This window comes from Lethenteron reissneri, unplaced genomic scaffold (assembly GCF_015708825.2).
Source record: "Lethenteron reissneri isolate LAM-NWPU_2019-01 unplaced genomic scaffold, ASM1570882v1 scaffold_121, whole genome shotgun sequence".
NCBI lineage: Eukaryota > Metazoa > Chordata > Hyperoartia > Petromyzontiformes > Petromyzontidae > Lethenteron > Lethenteron reissneri.
Genome location: NW_026890904.1, coordinates 310,872 through 332,931, shown reverse-complemented (window position 1 = coordinate 332,931; position 22,060 = coordinate 310,872). Strand labels below are relative to the sequence as shown.

The following is a 22,060-nucleotide window of genomic DNA, read 5'->3' as shown; positions in this document are numbered from 1 at the left end:
CCCACCATAGTGGTATCCGCGATGTCGTTACACCGCACGCCGTGCCTCTCGAGGGCCAGCACGACACAGTGACATCCCGCGATGTCACTAGATCTGTAAGAGTTTATCTGTGGGGAGCGGTGGCGCAGTTATTACACTGTGTAACAAAAAAACATTTTTGTTCCTGGGTAGTGTTATTTCCTCATTGCCTATTCCTCAAAAGTACAGATTATTCCCCACAAACTTTGCTTTTTTGATCAGGACAGTGATATTTTGAAATTTACCTATTTTCAATGAGAAAACGGGCTAATTTGTGTCTTTTCGTTCACATAAAGTCCTGGTCACAAAAGCAAAGTTTGTGGGGAATAATAGCGATTTTGTATACTTTTTAGGCATAAGCAATTAAAAAATAACACTTTGTACACAGGAACAAAAATTGTGTTACATAGTATTATTACTGTATTATGAATTCAATAATTTGAGTTTGATTATCTCCGACAACAAACGTGATTGATAAGTGAAAACTTAACTTCTTGTGGGTCTCGGCTATGTTGATTGATCTTCAATTAATTACTTGGTGAAGTGAGAGAAGCATTCATATTGAGCAGATGAAGGTGGCCAGGCATGGTTCTGGACACACCACCACCTTTTTACCATGCCAGTGTGTAACAGTGTCAAGTTTGTATTTGCAGTAAAGTATATTAACTCTATTGAACACGGAGGTTAAATCAAAACAATAGTTTATTTTTGTTTTTCTTTGGAACTTTTTACGAAAATGAACACGACACATATGCAGCTGAAGTTAGATCTGTTCATCCCAGCATTCAAGAAAATCTGAGCCTGGCTTCACACCTCTAAGTTTCGTTTGAACATTAATTTATGCATAATACAAACAGTATTATTTTCAACACCCTTTGCTTTGTTAGCTGAATTTAGCTTTCATAAATATTCATTTTCTAGTCAGACAACCGAAATTGTATGCTTCGAGTTTTGGGTTAACATAGGGCTTCGAGGCATATTTATGACTATTTGCCCTCATTGTTTGTCATAACAGCCCGTGTGATGAATTTGGGAATATTAATAAGTGTAGACGTGTAAGTCATATGTGCCTCGATACTTACGTAGATGGTGTGGATATTCTCTTTTTTCTGTCTGCAGCTGACGTTTCCTCTGACGCTTCCTCTGCAGAATTGGTCTGATGGAGCAAAGGCACTCAGCGCAGTTTGGTACAAAAATGCAACAATGCGACCAGTGTGCATACAGCACGGATCGTCCTGGACATTTCACACAGCACCAGAGAACTCACACAGGAGAGAAACCCTTCAGGTGCACTCTGTGCGGGAAGGCGTTTGCCGAGTCATCACATCTTAAACTACACCAGAGAACACACACGGGAGAGAAACCCTTCAAGTGCAGTGTGTGTGGGAAGGCATTTTCAAATTCATCTGCTCTTAAAAGACACCGGAGAACACACACAGGAGAGAAACCCTTCAAGTGCAGTCTGTGCGGGAAGGTGTTTTCACAGTCATCTGGTCTTGTATTGCACCAGAGAACACACACGGGAGAGAAACCCTTCAAGTGCAGTCTGTGCGGGAAGGCGTTTGCAGTGTCATCACATCTTAAACAACACCAGATAACACACACAAAAGAGAAACCTTTCAAGTGCACTGTCTGTGAGAAGTCATTTGCATGGTCATCAGGTCTTAATTGCCACCAGAGAACACACACGGGAGAGAAACCCTTCAGGTGCACTGTGTGCGGGAAAGCATTTGCAGGTTTATCAAATCTTAACAGACACCAGAGGACATACAATCATCAGAAGATCCCCAAGGAGTGGAGTCTGAAATCGGCTTGTGAAAGTCAAAGTGCTGCAATGAGCCCATCCCTCATGAAACCAGAACTAAATCCCAGCATGGACACTTTTAAAGGTATCAAGGTGAAATGTGAAGAGGCGAAGGTGAAATGTGAAGAAGTGATGAGCGAAGAAGTGAAGGTGAAATGTGAAAAAGTGATGGTGAAGAGCGAAAAAGTGACAGTAAACTGTGAAGATGAAGATTCAACTCCAAAATCGGACCTTCACATCGATGGGGGCAACGTGAAGCAGGAGGAGAATTCTGACTGTGAGTCAGAGCGAGGCACCTCCCAACAGTTTGTGGAAGTGGAGGTGTGGGTGGACTTCTTAGACAATGCAAAGTCAAATGGAGACCCGGTAGATGTGTAAGCTTAATGAAGCTCCAATAGATTCACCTTTGTCACAGGCCTTTAATGAAAATGAACGTGAAGTCGAACACTCAATTCCTGGGTTCAGCCTGCAGAATAAGAGCGGCGAGTATTTGTTGACCTGTGGGTTGGGTAGATGAATAATCAGGATCAAGAGACAATATGCTCCCAAGTATTCCACTGTTATATTTATATTTGCATTGATATGGTGCTTGCTTTATTGCCTTAGCAACTCAGTTGTTTCATGTCTCATCACAGACACTCGAAGAGCACCTTCAAGTGGCAGCTGCCTCTGTGTGATAAGGTGACCCTGCTTGAGCCTGCATGTGGGCATGAGTCTGTCAGTAGGGAGTGATGATCGATGTGTAATCTCCATTATGTAATTTCTGGATAATGTTTGGAATTATCCAAATATTGACCATGACCCCAACATGCAATGACCTATGCGTTTTGAATGACAATAGTATGTTTTACATCCACTGTTAAGCAGACGGTGCATATTTGGTTTAATGTTACTGGAGTAGCCAGGGGTGCCTGTCGGATTTGAGCCTTGAACCTCTGTAATAAATAGAGAATGTGCTACCACTGGGCTTCCCTTAATCTGAGTGTAGGCATGACAGCCTGAATGTTTCTAACCGGAGCAGATGTTCAATTTAGAGGGGTCCACGTTTTACATGGCTACAGAAGGGAGGGCATTACTGTGGCCGAGAAGAACCGAAGCTTCATGCGGAGTGACAGACCAGGTAGCTTCCACACAGCATTGCGCAGCCGATGAAATGATAATGCCGCCCGACTGATTCGGACCACCCACACAGTGTACACACACCATGTCTACACAGAGCGTACACAGTGTACCCGCACAGTATACAAACAGCCTGTACACACACAGTAACAAAAACAACCGCCATTTGTCACTAAGTGTTAATGAGCCCGGCACATTATCATAATTTATTCATATTGGTTCTTTCGGTAAAGTCACGTAGAATGGAAATAATAAAATAAAAATAAAACTATAAAATAATTCTCACGTTTCGGCCACAACGCAAGCAGCCGTCACCAGGTGAAGACCAGGTCTGTCGATTTTACCGAAAGAACCAAGAATATGAAGCCCTGCAGTCACGAAAGCTTTAAATCGAAATATAATTTATTCACCATTGTAACCTCATTTGCCAGAGGAAAAAATATGATAATTTTTTTTTACCCCTTTTAGCTGTCAACAAAACTGATCTGGTCCAACACCATGTGAGACTAGGCTCTTAAGGAAAGCTGTCTTGGGTGTGGACCAATCAACTTCAAGGACAGTGCATACATTATCAGAGTTATATTTTTCGTTTGTATTACGACTGCAGGTATTGTGGTCTATGCAAACATGACTCCTTGTAAAAAAGGTGTCAGTTTTGTTGCCAGATAAAATGGTAAAACAAATTATAATTTTTCGATTTAAAGCTTTCGTGACTGCAGGGATTCATCTTCTTGGTTCTTTCGGTAAAGTCACGTAGAAGGGAAGTAATAAAATAAACGTCGTGAGACTTATTTTAGTATGTTTTATTTTTATTATTTTATTACTTCCCTTCTACGTGACTTTACCGAAAGAACCAAGAAGATAAATTATAATTTATTCAAGTTACACTGCTGCTCGATAGGGGAGGGGATTGTGTGGACCCCGCAAGTGACGTCATGTCACCTCCTGCCGCATGACGTCACGGCATACCAGGAAGCTTCTGCTCCGCGCACGTTCGCGCACGGAGATCCGTGGTGAGAAGATTACATCGTGGTGGTTGTGGTTATTGTTGTGGTTGTTGTTGTGAACCTAGGTAGAGCCTCGCTCCTTCTCCCTCTCGTATGGATATCAATTGAGTAGCAGCGAGTATGGAATCGATGTCCAGGTTGGAACATTACAACGCAGGGCCTAGCCATGCGGGGCCTTGCCTCCTGCCCTCGCCTGATTGCATTTGCTTTAATTCTCAGCTTAAGTTTAATTTGTCTTCACCTGGCTCACTACTTTGAAACTTTTTTTTACTTTAAATATTTCTACGTTTTTTTATTTTACCAGGCATAGCCCACTTGAGCTACACCGCTCGTTTTCAGAAGCTACCTGCCCACAACACAGTGGGCTTATCAACGCGTGGAAATGTTTATCGGTCAAATACTCTAAACGCGTGGTGATGTTGACTCTAAATGTGCAGGGGAAAACCGCAGGATCCGGAGGAAAATCCACGCGACCACGGAGAGAGAGGGACACGCAAACTCCAAATATACAGCCATAATACAGGTTTGTTTGTGTGAGATCGCGTAAATAAATCAATGTGTCGTTAACCCCGCCACCACCCGACACAGCCAATTAGCAAGGGTTGTCACGTAAACAGAACGTGGACCATGTGTCACTAGTACAGCACTAGTGTGTAGTGTAGTGTATAGTAGTGTATAGTGTAGTGTATGGTAGTGTATAGTGTAGTGTACTAGTACAGCATATCGGTATGTTGGAGAGCCAAGCCACAACATTTACAATCTGAGTACGACGTTTTGACAGTACAGTGGTACCCCGGGGATCGAACTTAATTCGTTCCAGAAGGCCATTCGAACACCGATTTGTTGGAACACCGAATTAATTTCCCCCATAAGAGTTAATGTTAAGGACATGAATTGGTTCCAGACACAATACATCTCTCATACAGCATTTTTACACGAAGTTTACAGTAATTACATGAATAAAAAAATACAAAAAACAAACAACAAATGAAATAAATGAACATTGAACTTCACTACCACTAACCTTCTTAGGAGACATTGTGTATGGATAAACACCAAAAAACACTAAAATAAAGGAAATTAACTAAAAAGTTAAGGAACGATGTTTTGCCGGTCTGCACTGGGTGAGAGCTACGCGTTAACTAAGCCTCTCACACGGTAAAACATTTGTCTGGGTAAGCGTCATGCATGCTGGCCATACACGTCTCAGCCAAACAGGTTTTTTCAAGTCGTGATTGCCCGTTCGACCTCCGAATTTCGTTCGGTTTCCGGGGCAAAAAATGGTCGGAAATATCGTTCTAACACCGATTTGTTCGAGTTCTGGTGCGTTCCATCTCCGAGATTCTTCTGTAATTTCAACAAACTTCATCAGGCGACAGCCAAATGTTGTGGCTTGGCTCTGTGGGAATATAAATTGGCTCACTGGGTTCATAGCGCAGCACGCTAACTGTTGCACCACCGCTCCCCACTCACGCAAAAACTTCATCGGAAGTATAGTATTTTTCCAGTAATGACTAAGTTACCCGACTTAGCTCAGGTCTCAGTAATTAAACATTAAGAGTAATGTCTTGCCATTCTGACTTTATTACAATTATTGAATTTTGCCAATGAAGTCTGTAAATGTGTGTATATTGTCTCGGTTTTTTGGTTGTGTTATACAATATCAGGGCTTGTTTGTTTCATAATGAGGACAACTTCTAAATCAGTGGCCCTTGGAGAGCTTCATGATAGACAATGTTGGATGTTTTGCCATCTGGTGGGTTTCATCAAATGAAGCTTCCATTTTGGTATACATGTCGACAGAAAATTTGTGGAAGAGCTCTTTGCATCTCAAGAACAGATTGAAGTTGCCGTTCGCACCATGATCCTGAAGGCAAAGCAGTCCATGGCGGAAATCTTCTTTTGTGTTGGCAAGCCTGTTGCTAGGTCCGTTTGGTGAAGTCGGAAAAATTGTAGCCATCATCACCTTGCCAGAAAATCAGTAGACATTGCAGAGCATCATGGGATCGGTGTGTTTCATTTCTGTGTAGGGTGTTGTTCCTCAGTTGCAAGACGATGCCTCGAGTGCCATGTTCAGCAGTCAGAATGACAGCGACTTCAGATGTGAGTGCATTTAAGCGGCACTCATGTTGACCATGTGGAATTTAGTCTGCATGAATGACAACATTGTAACTCTGAAGTCATTTTTTACATGGCACACTTGAAACTGAATGTAAGAGTTTTCCTTATGGAGCATGTCTTGCAACAGCAATAGGACTGGCATCTTGGTGTTTATGACATTTTTGCAATGCTGGTGAGCCTGTCTGGTATTGTCAGATATGCAAGTAGATCTCTGGTAATGTAGGTAGGTTATTAGGTAGTGGCAGCAGACTGCCAATGCGAGTATGTACCTGGCCCTGCACTTAAATGTGGGCATGTAGCCAGATGTTACGATGAGTTGGTCGGTGCCAAAACATGATCATTTGGAACCATGAGTTATATTTTAAATTGTTGTTTTGGAAATGGCTTTTCAGGTATCAATACATGAATAGGCTCGGTATGGTCATTAATTGTAGGAAGCTGAACCATGGTACTGTTGCAGAATAGCCTTGGAGGGTCTCCTTTCAATGTCATTGTATGGCAGTAGCTGCAAGAAGTAGACATGGAACCAATAGCAACTAATGGATCGGTGTAAATGAAGTGAGAAATTTATGGAAAAAATACTTATCCTTTTGGCTGCAGGGTAGGCACCTGGTTGCAGCCATTGTAGTACTGTTTGCAAGCTGAGGTGCTTGTTGGCGGACTGGAGTTTATTAGCTGTGGCAACAGCAAATTGTGCTGTGTTACTTTCTGTGGAGCTTATTGCTTTTGATGAGATGCATTCACTGTAGGTGCAGGCATAGCAGCACTGGCAGCATGCCGTCTTGTTTGGTGTTCAGCAGTGTCCTCAATAGGTGCAGCCATCGCAGCACTTATACAAATAGCATCAATTATTGTAATCCGCTTTGGTGAAGAGAAGCGCATGTTTTCCGCAAGGAACATTATAGGTGGAGGTAAAAGTTAGTAAGCAGAAAAAAGCATGAATAGTGAGTGTGTGAGTAAATGCTGTGGTGAGATTATTTATTAAATTATAGTTGAATGTGGAATCGTTGTAAGAATATGAAGACATAGCTGCAACGGAATAAAGTATGAGGATGTAAGTTGTTGGAGGGAGTAATTGTTTGTAGTGCTTGAAGTGGGTATGAATAGTATGTGTGTGGTGGTGCGTATACACAAAATAAGTTGAATGTGTGTGTGCGTGCTTTTTATTCCTTACCAGGCGATCTAGACTTGATTTATTTTGTCGTAGCTGTTGCATAGCGTCTATATTGTGTAGGAGGAGGTCGGTAGTCCTGGCACATAGATGTAGATATTTTAGAATCGTACATGTCTTTTTAAAATAAATATTGCAGTGTGTGTTAGAGGTGAGCCGTGCATGTGCATAGAGGACAGTAAGGAGCTGGAAGTGGATGAATTTGGCAGCAAAAGCGCAGGTCTGATAATAGGGAAGGATAACATGGTAAATATGACAACAAATATTGCAGTGCAGACACTTATGTTATGATGAGTGCTTGGAATTGTAGTATATGAAATGTCATAATGTGTTTGCGTGTGTGGCTAACCCATGGTGATAGAAATGGAGGGGGGGGGGGAGGAATGGTGGGGGGTTGGAGTGTGCAGGTGTCTGAGGTTTGAAGTTGAGCAGGTAAGCTAAAAATAGTGTGACAAACACACTAACTCACCTGTGAGTACTCATTGAATGTTTACGCTGTGTAGGTTTAATGGTGTTGGCACAATTTGGTTCACAAAAAATTTACATGCGCAAAGTCTGCTTTATTTAATTAGCTTCATACTATTTTTCGTCTTCAATTTTTTTTTGTTTACGGTTTCTGAATGTTTATTTCAATTGTTTAGTTTTTAGTTGATTTGGAATGCACTACAGTACTTGTTTCGATTGTGATGTGAATTTTATATTCTTATTCTTGGTTCTTTCGGTAAAGTCACGTAGAAGGGAAATAATAAAATAATAATAAAAAACGATAAATATGCCTCGAAGCCCTATGTTAACCCAAAACTCGAAGCATACAATTTCGGTTGTCTGATTAGAAAATGAATATTTATGAAAGCTAAATTCAGCTAACAAAGCAAAGGGTGTTGAAAATAATACTGTTTGTATTATGCATAAATTAATGTTCAAACGAAACTTAGAGGTGTGAAGCCAGGCTTAAGTATTGAATATCGCACTTTTAGCTTTCGCTCAGCAATTTCCAAGAAGGTAATTTATTTTCTGTCGATCGAGTACAGAAGAGGAGTACGGATTTTTAGCGGAAACTCGATTTCTGCATTTTTATATAATTAATGCCTATAGTATCATAAAGAGGCTTGGGGCTTTTGGTTGTTTGTTTCGGGTCCAGTTCCACTTGTTGGAGACTCAGTGGAACGTAGACCCTAGATGTAGACGAAGGTTTCTTAAGGTTGAACAACAACGCCGGTTCCTCTGGGGGACCCGGCTTATATTCTCTGCGGTTTGGCTGGCTCCCTCCCTTGGCCACGACCACTTTCCAGAATCCTCGAGCAGGATCTGGACCCCGACCACGGGACCACCCCTAGCCCCCACTTGGGGCCCCTTCGTAGACTTAACTGGTCACGTGTCCTCTCGGGTCAACCAGAGTGCCATGGCCTTTAGTAACCTCATTCCTACGGCCGTCACTCCCACACCCTATCCTGTAGGGCCAGCACTGCATGCCAAGCGTGGTGCCATCCTGCGCTATCAATCAGCGCTCTAGGGCTGGTACGACACCCACCATAGTGGTATCCGCGATGTCGTTACACCGCACGCCGTGCCTCTCGAGGGCCAGCACGACACAGTGACATCCCGCGATGTCACTAGATCTGTAAGAGTTTATCTGTGGGGAGCGGTGGCGCAGTTATTACACTGTGTAACAAAAAAACATTTTTGTTCCTGGGTAGTGTTATTTCCTCATTGCCTATTCCTCAAAAGTACAGATTATTCCCCACAAACTTTGCTTTTTTGATCAGGACAGTGATATTTTGAAATTTACCTATTTTCAATGAGAAAACGGGCTAATTTGTGTCTTTTCGTTCACATAAAGTCCTGGTCACAAAAGCAAAGTTTGTGGGGAATAATAGCGATTTTGTATACTTTTTAGGCATAAGCAATTAAAAAATAACACTTTGTACACAGGAACAAAAATTGTGTTACATAGTATTATTACTGTATTATGAATTCAATAATTTGAGTTTGATTATCTCCGACAACAAACGTGATTGATAAGTGAAAACTTAACTTCTTGTGGGTCTCGGCTATGTTGATTGATCTTCAATTAATTACTTGGTGAAGTGAGAGAAGCATTCATATTGAGCAGATGAAGGTGGCCAGGCATGGTTCTGGACACACCACCACCTTTTTACCATGCCAGTGTGTAACAGTGTCAAGTTTGTATTTGCAGTAAAGTATATTAACTCTATTGAACACGGAGGTTAAATCAAAACAATAGTTTATTTTTGTTTTTCTTTGGAACTTTTTACGAAAATGAACACGACACATATGCAGCTGAAGTTAGATCTGTTCATCCCAGCATTCAAGAAAATCTGAGCCTGGCTTCACACCTCTAAGTTTCGTTTGAACATTAATTTATGCATAATACAAACAGTATTATTTTCAACACCCTTTGCTTTGTTAGCTGAATTTAGCTTTCATAAATATTCATTTTCTAGTCAGACAACCGAAATTGTATGCTTCGAGTTTTGGGTTAACATAGGGCTTCGAGGCATATTTATGACTATTTGCCCTCATTGTTTGTCATAACAGCCCGTGTGATGAATTTGGGAATATTAATAAGTGTAGACGTGTAAGTCATATGTGCCTCGATACTTACGTAGATGGTGTGGATATTCTCTTTTTTCTGTCTGCAGCTGACGTTTCCTCTGACGCTTCCTCTGCAGAATTGGTCTGATGGAGCAAAGGCACTCAGCGCAGTTTGGTACAAAAATGCAACAATGCGACCAGTGTGCATACAGCACGGATCGTCCTGGACATTTCACACAGCACCAGAGAACTCACACAGGAGAGAAACCCTTCAGGTGCACTCTGTGCGGGAAGGCGTTTGCCGAGTCATCACATCTTAAACTACACCAGAGAACACACACGGGAGAGAAACCCTTCAAGTGCAGTGTGTGTGGGAAGGCATTTTCAAATTCATCTGCTCTTAAAAGACACCGGAGAACACACACAGGAGAGAAACCCTTCAAGTGCAGTCTGTGCGGGAAGGTGTTTTCACAGTCATCTGGTCTTGTATTGCACCAGAGAACACACACGGGAGAGAAACCCTTCAAGTGCAGTCTGTGCGGGAAGGCGTTTGCAGTGTCATCACATCTTAAACAACACCAGATAACACACACAAAAGAGAAACCTTTCAAGTGCACTGTCTGTGAGAAGTCATTTGCATGGTCATCAGGTCTTAATTGCCACCAGAGAACACACACGGGAGAGAAACCCTTCAGGTGCACTGTGTGCGGGAAAGCATTTGCAGGTTTATCAAATCTTAACAGACACCAGAGGACATACAATCATCAGAAGATCCCCAAGGAGTGGAGTCTGAAATCGGCTTGTGAAAGTCAAAGTGCTGCAATGAGCCCATCCCTCATGAAACCAGAACTAAATCCCAGCATGGACACTTTTAAAGGTATCAAGGTGAAATGTGAAGAGGCGAAGGTGAAATGTGAAGAAGTGATGAGCGAAGAAGTGAAGGTGAAATGTGAAAAAGTGATGGTGAAGAGCGAAAAAGTGACAGTAAACTGTGAAGATGAAGATTCAACTCCAAAATCGGACCTTCACATCGATGGGGGCAACGTGAAGCAGGAGGAGAATTCTGACTGTGAGTCAGAGCGAGGCACCTCCCAACAGTTTGTGGAAGTGGAGGTGTGGGTGGACTTCTTAGACAATGCAAAGTCAAATGGAGACCCGGTAGATGTGTAAGCTTAATGAAGCTCCAATAGATTCACCTTTGTCACAGGCCTTTAATGAAAATGAACGTGAAGTCGAACACTCAATTCCTGGGTTCAGCCTGCAGAATAAGAGCGGCGAGTATTTGTTGACCTGTGGGTTGGGTAGATGAATAATCAGGATCAAGAGACAATATGCTCCCAAGTATTCCACTGTTATATTTATATTTGCATTGATATGGTGCTTGCTTTATTGCCTTAGCAACTCAGGTTGTTTCATGTCTCATCACAGACACTCGAAGAGCACCTTCAAGTGGCAGCTGCCTCTGTGTGATAAGGTGACCCTGCTTGAGCCTGCATGTGGGCATGAGTCTGTCAGTAGGGAGTGATGATCGATGTGTAATCTCCATTATGTAATTTCTGGATAATGTTTGGAATTATCCAAATATTGACCATGACCCCAACATGCAATGACCTATGCGTTTTGAATGACAATAGTATGTTTTACATCCACTGTTAAGCAGACGGTGCATATTTGGTTTAATGTTACTGGAGTAGCCAGGGGTGCCTGTCGGATTTGAGCCTTGAACCTCTGTAATAAATAGAGAATGTGCTACCACTGGGCTTCCCTTAATCTGAGTGTAGGCATGACAGCCTGAATGTTTCTAACCGGAGCAGATGTTCAATTTAGAGGGGTCCACGTTTTACATGGCTACAGAAGGGAGGGCATTACTGTGGCCGAGAAGAACCGAAGCTTCATGCGGAGTGACAGACCAGGTAGCTTCCACACAGCATTGCGCAGCCGATGAAATGATAATGCCGCCCGACTGATTCGGACCACCCACACAGTGTACACACACCATGTCTACACAGAGCGTACACAGTGTACCCGCACAGTATACAAACAGCCTGTACACACACAGTAACAAAAACAACCGCCATTTGTCACTAAGTGTTAATGAGCCCGGCACATTATCATAATTTATTCATATTGGTTCTTTCGGTAAAGTCACGTAGAATGGAAATAATAAAATAAAAATAAAACTATAAAATAATTCTCACGTTTCGGCCACAACGCAAGCAGCCGTCACCAGGTGAAGACCAGGTCTGTCGATTTTACCGAAAGAACCAAGAATATGAAGCCCTGCAGTCACGAAAGCTTTAAATCGAAATATAATTTATTCACCATTGTAACCTCAATTGCCAGAGGAAAAAATATGATAATTTTTTTTTACCCCTTTTAGCTGTCAACATAACTGATCTGGTCCAACACCATGTGAGACTAGGCTCTTAAGGAAAGCTGTCTTGGGTGTGGACCAATCAACTTCAAGGACAGTGCATACATTATCAGAGTTATATTTTTCGTTTGTATTACGACTGCAGGTATTGTGGTCTATGCAAACATGACTCCTTGTAAAAAAGGTGTCAGTTTTGTTGCCAGATAAAATGGTAAAACAAATTATAATTTTTCGATTTAAAGCTTTCGTGACTGCAGGGATTCATCTTCTTGGTTCTTTCGGTAAAGTCACGTAGAAGGGAAGTAATAAAATAAACGTCGTGAGACTTATTTTAGTATGTTTTATTTTTATTATTTTATTACTTCCCTTCTACGTGACTTTACCGAAAGAACCAAGAAGATAAATTATAATTTATTCAAGTTACACTGCTGCTCGATAGGGGAGGGGATTGTGTGGACCCCGCAAGTGACGTCATGTCACCTCCTGCCGCATGACGTCACGGCATACCAGGAAGCTTCTGCTCCGCGCACGTTCGCGCACGGAGATCCGTGGTGAGAAGATTACATCGTGGTGGTTGTGGTTATTGTTGTGGTTGTTGTTGTGAACCTAGGTAGAGCCTCGCTCCTTCTCCCTCTCGTATGGATATCAATTGAGTAGCAGCGAGTATGGAATCGATGTCCAGGTTGGAACATTACAACGCAGGGCCTAGCCATGCGGGGCCTTGCCTCCTGCCCTCGCCTGATTGCATTTGCTTTAATTCTCAGCTTAAGTTTAATTTGTCTTCACCTGGCTCACTACTTTGAAACTTTTTTTTACTTTAAATATTTCTACGTTTTTTTATTTTACCAGGCATAGCCCACTTGAGCTACACCGCTCGTTTTCAGAAGCGACCTGCCCACAACGCAGTGGGCTTATCAACGTGTGGAATGTTTATCGGTCAAATACTCTAAACGCGTGGTGATGTTGACTCTAAATGTGCAGGGAAAACCGCAGGATCCGGAGGAAAATCCACGCGACCACGGAGAGAGAGGGACACGCAAACTCCAAATATACAGCCATAATACAGGTTTATTTGTGTGAGATCGCGTAAATAAATCGATGTGTCGTTAACCCAGCCACCACCGGACAGCCAATTAGTAAGGGGCTTGTCACGTAAACAGAACGTGTCCAATGCGTCACTCGCACAGCACTAGTGTGTAGTGTAGTGTATAGTGTAGTATATAGTAATGTATAGTGTAGTATATAGTAGTGTAGTGTATAGTGTAGTGTATAATAGTGTAGTGTACTAGTACAGCATATAGGTGTGTTGGAGAGCCAAGCCACAACATTTACCATCTGAGTACAACTTTTTACAGTAATTACAACCAGCTTCATCAGGTGACGGCCAAATGTTGTTTTTGGCTCTGTGGGAATATAAATAGGCTCACTGGGTTCATAGCGCAGCACGCTAACCGTTGTACTACTGCACATGCACAAACTTAATCGGAAGTATAGTATTTTTCCAATAACTAAGTTAACCGGCTTAGCGCAGGTCTCAGTAATCAAACATGCTGGCTTTATTACAATTATTGAATTCTGCCAATGAAGTCTGTAAATGTGTGTATATTGTCACGGTTTTGTGGTTGTGTTATACAATTGCAGGGCTTGTTTGTTTCATAATGAGGACAGCTTTTAAATACATTGCCCTTGAAGAGCTTCAGCATAGACAATGTTGGATGTTTTGCCATCTGGTAGTGTTGGCACAATTTGGTTCACATGCACAAAGTTTGCTTTATTTATATAGATTGTTTCCATTTTGTCTTGCAAATGTTTTTGTGTATGGTTTCTCAATGTTCATTTCAATTGTTTAGTTATTTTTATTTTACTTTTACCTCATGCCATTATTTAGGTAAGGCTTAAGTATTGAATATCGCACTTTTGGCTTTGCGAGGCACTTTCCCAGATTGTAACCTCTGATATTCAAGGGGCTGAGGATTACGGATTTTCAGCAGAAACTATATCTCTGCTTTATTGATGTAATTAGGCATATAGTACCATATAGAGGCTTGGGGCTTTGGGTTCTTTGTTTTTTATGTCTCTGCCTCTGCTCACATTCTTTGATGGTTTTTATGATTTTGGGCAAGCCCGTCTAAAGCTGCGTGACCAGGAGTTGGAGCCATTTCCTGTTCAACTTGGCTTGTGACAGAAATTCACTCTGGCCCCATGCATTACATTACAGAGCATCTTCAATAATTATGTCGTTTGAGAAGCTCTCAATGGCCATAGAAATAAATTGCATTTGTTACGGTTAAAATTATACGCGCATCGATGCCTGGTTATAGTTAAGGGATCGTTCCCTGGTCAACCATGTTATATATGCTGATGATCTGGTCATGGCTACTCAATGAGATGGGGTTAGAGAATCTTGTTCTGTGCCTGGATAATTCCATCATGAAATGGTTCTTATCATATGTTCCTCAACAAAACATCACCTGCCTGAGAATTTGATTTCATACAACACTATACCTGCTCAACTCTCCATGAGTAATCAGGCTGTTCTACAAGTGGTGGAGGAGCTCCCATACCTGGTTAATGTGTTCACGACCAGCTCTGGTTTGGCAGCCAAAGTCTCACTTTAAATTTGTCTAGCAGCATTCTTTCATTAGACTGTGTAACACTGTGTGGACACTTCCTGGACTTTTCCTCCCTACAAAGCTGTGAGTGTCCATCGCCAAGGTCTAGTCTACTAGCATCGCACCCGCCTCTCTTCGTACTGTGGATGGTGGACGCACAGGACGGTGCCACGTAGCCATTCCAGGCTGGGCACAAATGGATTACATGAGTCACCTAGCCACCAGGCCTCGTTTCATGAGTGATATCAATATAGAATATCTGTGAGGAGGCCCCCCAATAGACTGCCCCTGGAACTCTACCGGGCACGTCCCACTGGGGGAAGTCATCGGGGCCTGGCCCTTGGACATGCTGGTGGGAATATGTCGCTTGACTGGCTTGGGAACGCCTGGGAATTCCCCAGGAAGAGCTCGAGTCTGTCGCCAGGGAAAGGGAAGGTCTGGACTGCCCTACTCAATGTGCTGCCGCCACAACCCTCAACCAAGACGAGAGGATTTAGAAATGAATGAACGAACAAAGCTGTGAGTCTTCTTGGCCACAGATATTACTCCTTTCTCTGTGGATGCACAATATTATCTTATTTAAAGGACCGTCTGTTCTGGCTTATAATTAAGGCTGGCCTGCCTATAATTCCCTCTATTGAACCAAACAAGATTGTATTAGAACCTTGCAGATCCTTAAAATATCAGTCCAGAATATAATCAATGAGTCTCTTTGGCAGGCCGAGCTGCATTGGTTGGGTCATGAATCCCACATAAACAGCATGCTCAAGCATCTTCTGTTAGTCCAGATGTTACGGGCTAATTAGGTATGGCATTACTCTTTGGTTCTTTCGGTAAAGTCACGTATAAAGATAAAATAATAAATTAAATAATAGCATACGACGTTTCGATTGCAACACAAGCAAGCATCATCAGGTATAAATGAAATAGCAACAAAAATCTAACCAGAAAACTATAGACAGACATATAAGCAGACAGATATCACCAAGATACATATCTTGGTGATATCTGTCTGCTTATATGTCTGAGATACATATCTTGGTGATATGTCTGCTTATATGTCTGTCTATAGTTTTCTGGTTAGATTTTTGTTACTATTTCATTTATACCTGATGATGATTGCTGGTGTTGCAATCGAAACGTCGTATGCTATTATTTAATTTATTATTTTATCTTTATACGTGACTTTACCGAAAGAACCAAAAAGTAATTCCTGCAGTCACGAAAGCTCCAAATTTAAGGTATGGCATTGTCTAGAGAAGAGATTGGAGGATGTGGAGGTGATCAGACCTGCTGATGACTGGTACCAGGAGTGTCAAGGTCGGCCTCTGTATAGGAGGCCCGTGATATATGCTGCAGGGCAGGTAGAGATATTTTCTCTACAACAACAGTGAGGTCAGAGTAGCAACGCTTAAATGAATGGGTGGAACGCTAGGTGCCTAAAATGCAGCAAGACTGGGAAGCACAGCTGGTGCGTCTGTTAATCATCTCAGTCACTCCATCCCTTGACACATGGATCATTCCCATGACCTCCTGACAAGTGATCCACACTTACATGGCATTCATGTGAAATGTATGTGTAGTGAGTTCAACTGAGTCGCAGACGTACACTTGGAGGCAACACATTTATTTAACACCAACACACGGGGTAACTGCCCCTTAACAGAAAAACAACCTATGGTGGTGACCACCAGGCTAACTACACTAATTACAACACAACGAGCTACGACGGACCGGGACTACAGCATGGGTCCAGTTCCACGTGTTGGAGACTTGGTGGAACGAAGACGAAGGTTTCTTCGGGTTGAACAACAACGCCGGCCCCTCTAGGGGACCCGGCTTATATTCTCTGCGGTGTGGCTGGCTCCGCCCTTGGCCACGACCACCTTCCAGAATCCTCAAGCAGGATCTGGACCCCGACCATGTGACCACCCCTAGCCCCTACTTTAGGCCCCTTTGTGGACTTGTCACGTGTCCTCTCGGGTCATCCAGATTGCCTTTCGTAACCTCATTCCTACGGCCGGTACTCACACACCCTATCCTGTAGTGCCGGCACTGCACGCCAAGCATGGTGCCATCCTGCGCTATCAGTCAGCGCTCACCGTGCCCCTTTAGGGCCGGTAGTACACCCATCATAGTGGTATCCGCGATGTCGTTACACCGCATGCCATGTTTCTCTAGGGCCGGCACTACACAGTGACATCCCGCGATATCACTACATCTGTAAGAGTTGATTTATGTGGTGAGCGATGGCGTAGTTATTACACTGTGTAACAAAAAAACATTTTTGTTCCTGGGTAGTTATTTCCTAATTGCCTATGCCTCAAAAGTACAGAAAATGCTATTCCCCACAAACTTTGCTTTTCTGACTAGGACAGTGATATTTTGAAACGTGCCTATTTTCAATGATAAAATGGGCGAATTTGTGTCTTTTCTTTCACATAAAGTCCTGGTCACAAAAGCAACGCTTGTGGGGGATAATAGCGATTTTCTATACTTTTTAGGCAAAATAAATTGAAAAATAACACTTTGTACCCAAGAACAAGATATGTTTTACATCGTATTATCATTGTATTATGAACTCAATAATTAGAGTTTGATTATCTCCGACAACAAACGTGATTGATAAGTGAAAACTTAACTTCTTGTGGGTCTCGTCTGTGTTGATTGATCCTCAATTAATTACTTGGTGAAGTGAGGAAGCATTAATATTGAGCAGATGAAGGTGGGCAGGCATGGTTCTGGACACACCACCACCTTTTTACCATGCCAGTATGTGACGGTGTAAAGTTTGTATTTGCAGTAAAGTATATTAACTCTTTTGAACACGGAGGTTAAATCAAAATAATAGTTTATTTTTGTTTTCCTCTGGAACTTTTTATAAGAATGGAAACAGGAAATTAACACAGCACATATGCAGCTGAAGTTAGATCTGTTCATCCCAGCATTCATGGAAATCTGAGCCTCGCTTCACACCTTGAAGTTGTGATTAAGTTGTGATTGAACATTAATTTAAGCTTTGTTAGCTGAATTTAGCTTTTATAAATATTAATTTTTTAGCCAGACAACCGAAATTGTGTGCTTGGAGTTTTGGGTTAACATTCATTTTGAAGATACTTGGGCTTACAGGCATATTTATGACCATTTGCCCTCTCATTGTTTGTCATAACAGCCCGTGTGATGAATTTGGAAATATGTTTCACTATATCATGAACATGTCAATAAGTATAGATGTGTAAGTCATGTGTAACTGTGTATATAATTATTCCTCTGTGCCTCGATACTGATGTAGATGGTGTGGATATTCTCTTTTTTCTGTCTGCAGCTGACGCTTCCTCTGCAGAATTGGTCTGATGGAGCAAAGGCGCTCAGCGCAGCTTGGTACAAAAAGGCAACAATGCGACCATTGTGCATACAGCACGGATCAAACTGGACATTTGACACAGCACCAAAGAACTCACACAGGAGAGAAACCCTTCAAGTGCACTTTGTGTGACAAGGCATTTGCATGGTCATCAGGTCTTCATCACCACGAGAGAACACACAAAGGAGAGAAACTCTTTAGGTGTACTCTGTGCGGGAAGGCGTTTGCACAATCACCACATCTTCAAATACACCAGAGAACACACACGGGAGAGAAACCCTTCAAGTGCAGTGTGTGTGGGAAGGCGTTTTCACAGTCATCTAATCTTGTATCACACCAGAGAACACACACAGGAGAGAAACCCTTCAGGTGCACTTTGTGCGGGAAAGCGTTTTCAGGCTTATCAAATCTTAAAACACACCAGAGAACACACACGGGAGAGAAACCCTTCAAGTGCAGTCTGTGCGGGAAGGCGTTTACAGTGTTATCACATCTTAAACAACACCAGAGAACACACACAAAAGAGAAACCTTTCAAGTGCACTGTCTGTGAGAAGGCATTTGCATGGCCATCAGGTCTTAATTGCCACCAGAGAACACACACGGGAGAGAAGCTCTTCACGTGCACTCTCTGCGGGAAGGCGTTTGCTCAGTCATCCATTCTTAAAACACACCAGAGGACACACAATCATCAGAAGATCCCCAAGGAGTGGAGTCTGAAATCGGCTTGTGAAAGTCAAAGTGCTGCAATCAGCCCATCCCTCATGAAACCAGAACTAAAGCCCAGCTTGGACACTTTTGAAGGTATCAAGGTGAAATGTGAAGAGGCGAAGGTGAAATGTGAAGTAGTGATCAAGAGCGAAGAAATGACGATGAAATGTGAAGTGATGGTGAAGAGAGAAGTGATGGTAAACTGTGAAGATGAAGATTCAACTCCGAAATTGGACCTTCACATCGAGGGTGGCAACGTGAAGTAGGAGGAGATTTCTGACTGTGAGGCAGAGGGAGGCAACTCCCAGCAGTTTGTGGAAGTAGAGGTGTGGGTCGACTTCTTAGACAATACAAAGTCAAATGGAGACCCGGTAGATGTGTAAGCTTGGGACAATGAAGCTCCAATAGATTCACCTCTGTCACAGGCCTTTAATGAAAAGAACGTGAAGTCGAACACTCAATTCCTGGGTTTAACCTGCAGAGTAAGAGCGACCAGTATTTGTGGATCTGTGGGTTGGGTAGATGATTAACCATGAGCAAGAGCCAATAAGCTCCCAAGTGTTGTATATATTAGGTCTTGAAAAAGAATGAAAATTAAATGATAACTGAAAATGCGCAATGTTTTGAAATGATGCTAATTATGTATTTATGCTATATCTCGGGGTATTACCAATCGTGATAATAATATAAAGGTGTAATTGTATGAAGTTATGCAAGTGTATGTAATTATGCGAATTAGGCTCTGCTTCGTTGTCTCAGGGTGTATTACCAATCGTGCTAATACATTGACTTAAAGCTGGATTCATATTCTTTGGACCTTTCGGTAAAGTCACGTAGGTAGGTTTTTGTTATTTTCTTTGAACCTATCAACGTGACTTTACCGAAAGACCTAAAGAATATAATACAGTCTTTCTCGCTTGATCATTTACCGATTATGTTTTAGTGTGTTTATGTCAGGTCTCAAAATTCAGATCTCACCGCAGGATACAGTTCTTATAATTATGATTATTACGAATGAACTTAGGAAGGGACACTCAGACTCTTCTGCGTTAAGCAACTTTAATATCTAAAAACAAAACACTGTAATATGCTAACTCTTACGCTAGGAATTGTCAACCCAGTATTCCTGGAAATGTTCTACTCATTGATCCATACAAGTAACCCTCAATGGTTATGTTTATTAACTGGATAACAGAACAATATGCTAATTGCTCAGAGTAAAGCGACCATACACGCCGATAGGAAAAAAGTCCTTAAGAATCTGTTACAATATTCATACGAACAGTAGTAAAGAAACATGTGCCCAAGGCCAAAGTAGTTTTCAATGAATTAATTGGTATGATTATGCAATTGATCGAAATGCCCTGGAACAATAATGTGTGTCAGTGTGCCTGTTTGCCTAATAAATGCTTATCAATTGGTTAATGGGCTTGAATCCGCGGGCAAGATTCCGTGATCAAAAGAAATAAATCTCAACACAATAGTATTCCTGTGAGTGTGTAGATTCATAACATCGCTTATAAATGTTTAACGTCAATTAATGTATTGCTAAAGCTATGCAATTAACGAACCGAATGACTAAAATACTTCTATACGACCTTATTCAAGCAGCTCAATGGACCAGACAATGTTTTCCACGATCAGCTAATAGTTAACGCACCACCTTAGGATGGCCTTTTTCGAAACAAAGATCACTTTTGGAGCAATCTTATTAGTTCCCGATATGTGTGTTGTGTGTGTGGGTGTATTGTCTTCGTGCTCAACTCTTTGAGTGAAGCCGGCGCCGAGGTGGGGCTTTCCTTGTACGGAGAATACCTCTGTTCGCTTGCCTCCTGGGCGATGAGTCGTGTGTGTGTGTGTGTGCGGGCGTGTCATACACACGGCGCTCTCTCTTGATAGCAGCTCCAAGCTTCTCCACTGCTGGATGATTGTTGAGTCTGCACGATGATTGCCTTTGGCGGTGCCCGATATCGCTCGCAGCTCGTCCGCTGGTCGCCAGCGCTGACACTTAGGGGTTAATTTTCGAAGGCCGTCAACGAAAAGTTCATGCATTTGGGTGTGCATAAAACATTGGCGACGTTGAAAAAGGACTTTTACAGGCCCGGGATGTAGAGTGATGTCCTCCTGATTAGAGGTTGTGTCGATTGTGCGCATCGGAAATCTCCTGCCACGCGACCGCAGATTCCGTCACAGTCCATTGTTGTGTCATGGCTGAATGAATTTGTGGCCCTGGACAATTTGGGTCCCTTCCCGGTCTCCCAGAGATGGCACAAGTACCTCCTCGTGGGGGTCGAATATTTGACTCATTGGCCTATGGCCTGGCCCTTGGTTGACCAGTCAACTGCGTCTATAGCCGACGCCTTTGTGAATGGCTATGTCCTGGATAAGGGGGCCCCGGAGCAACTGCTCACGGATCAGGGTATTAATTTCTCCTCCAAATTGCTCCAGGATGTGTGAGTCTTTGGGCAGGCGGAAAATACGCACCTCACTGTATCATCTGCAGACTGACGGGATGGTTGAGCGGTTGCATAGAACCCTCACCGCTATGCCAGCAAGTGACTGGCGGACAGGCGGATTGGGATCTGCACTTCCCGGGGGTCCTTGCTGCATACAGACTTGCTCCGCATGCCTCGACAGGTTTCTCACCGTTTTATTTGATGTATGGGAGGGAACCCGAACCCCTTGTGCAAGTTGAGTTGGGACTGAGCCCCCTGCGGAAAGGTTCAGCAGTGCTTGACCCCATATTGAAAACACTGGAGCAGCTACGGTTGGGCCGTGAAGCCGCTCGGGTCAACTCGGCCCGCAGACAGGCCCGGCGCTGGTTTGTGCATCCTTTACGGTTAAAAACTTACGTTCTGTCCGGTCCGGTCGATTCATCCCCACATCCCTGCCGGCCGGTGTCTGATGTGTCTGGTACGCCAACCGGCAAGCCTAAAGTAACAGGCCGTGAGGAGGAATGTTCTGTACTGCCTGCAGGGCTGGATGATCTAAAGACCACGGACGGAGCCTTGTGGACTCCCTCATCGGACACTCATCACACTCAAGCAGACCCGTCTCGACCTGCGGGGATGGGCCTGCTGCACATACCCATTCGCGACGCGTTGTTTTTCGTTAATTCCCCATTCCCTTGTTCTTGTTTATTTTCATGATCACTGCTTATGATTGTCTTGTAGTTAGGGGTCGGTCACTGGTCACTATAGAGTT

General features: G+C 42.9%; 2 protein-coding genes across 3 annotated transcripts in view; both read left to right on the top strand.

Annotated features, from left to right (window-relative positions):
• Nucleotides 1-11,548, top strand: part of LOC133361728 (uncharacterized) — a 64,231-nt gene extending 52,683 nt beyond the window's left edge. Inside the window, exons 14-15 of the mRNA XM_061580731.1 lie at nt 1,160-2,194; nt 9,926-11,548. Of these exons, the coding sequence (XP_061436715.1) occupies nt 1,160-2,194; nt 9,926-10,966 (2,076 nt within the window). The 3' untranslated portion in view covers nt 10,967-11,548. The remainder of the gene's footprint in view (nt 1-1,159; nt 2,195-9,925) is intronic.
• A 1,109-nt stretch (nt 11,549-12,657) lies between these two features.
• On the top strand, nt 12,658-22,060 carry LOC133361718 (zinc finger protein 239-like). Of its 2 annotated transcripts, XM_061580718.1 has the most exons (3): nt 12,663-12,721; nt 13,152-13,236; nt 18,108-22,060. In XM_061580718.1, exon 3 carries the CDS (start codon nt 18,136-18,138, stop codon nt 19,120-19,122), a length of 987 nt encoding a protein of 328 aa, XP_061436702.1. In that variant the 5' UTR covers nt 12,663-12,721; nt 13,152-13,236; nt 18,108-18,135; the 3' UTR covers nt 19,123-22,060. The 2 variants fall into 2 exon arrangements, with proteins under 2 accessions (XP_061436703.1, XP_061436702.1); XM_061580719.1 differs by lacking the exon at nt 13,152-13,236 and having other exon boundaries at nt 12,658-12,721; nt 18,108-22,059.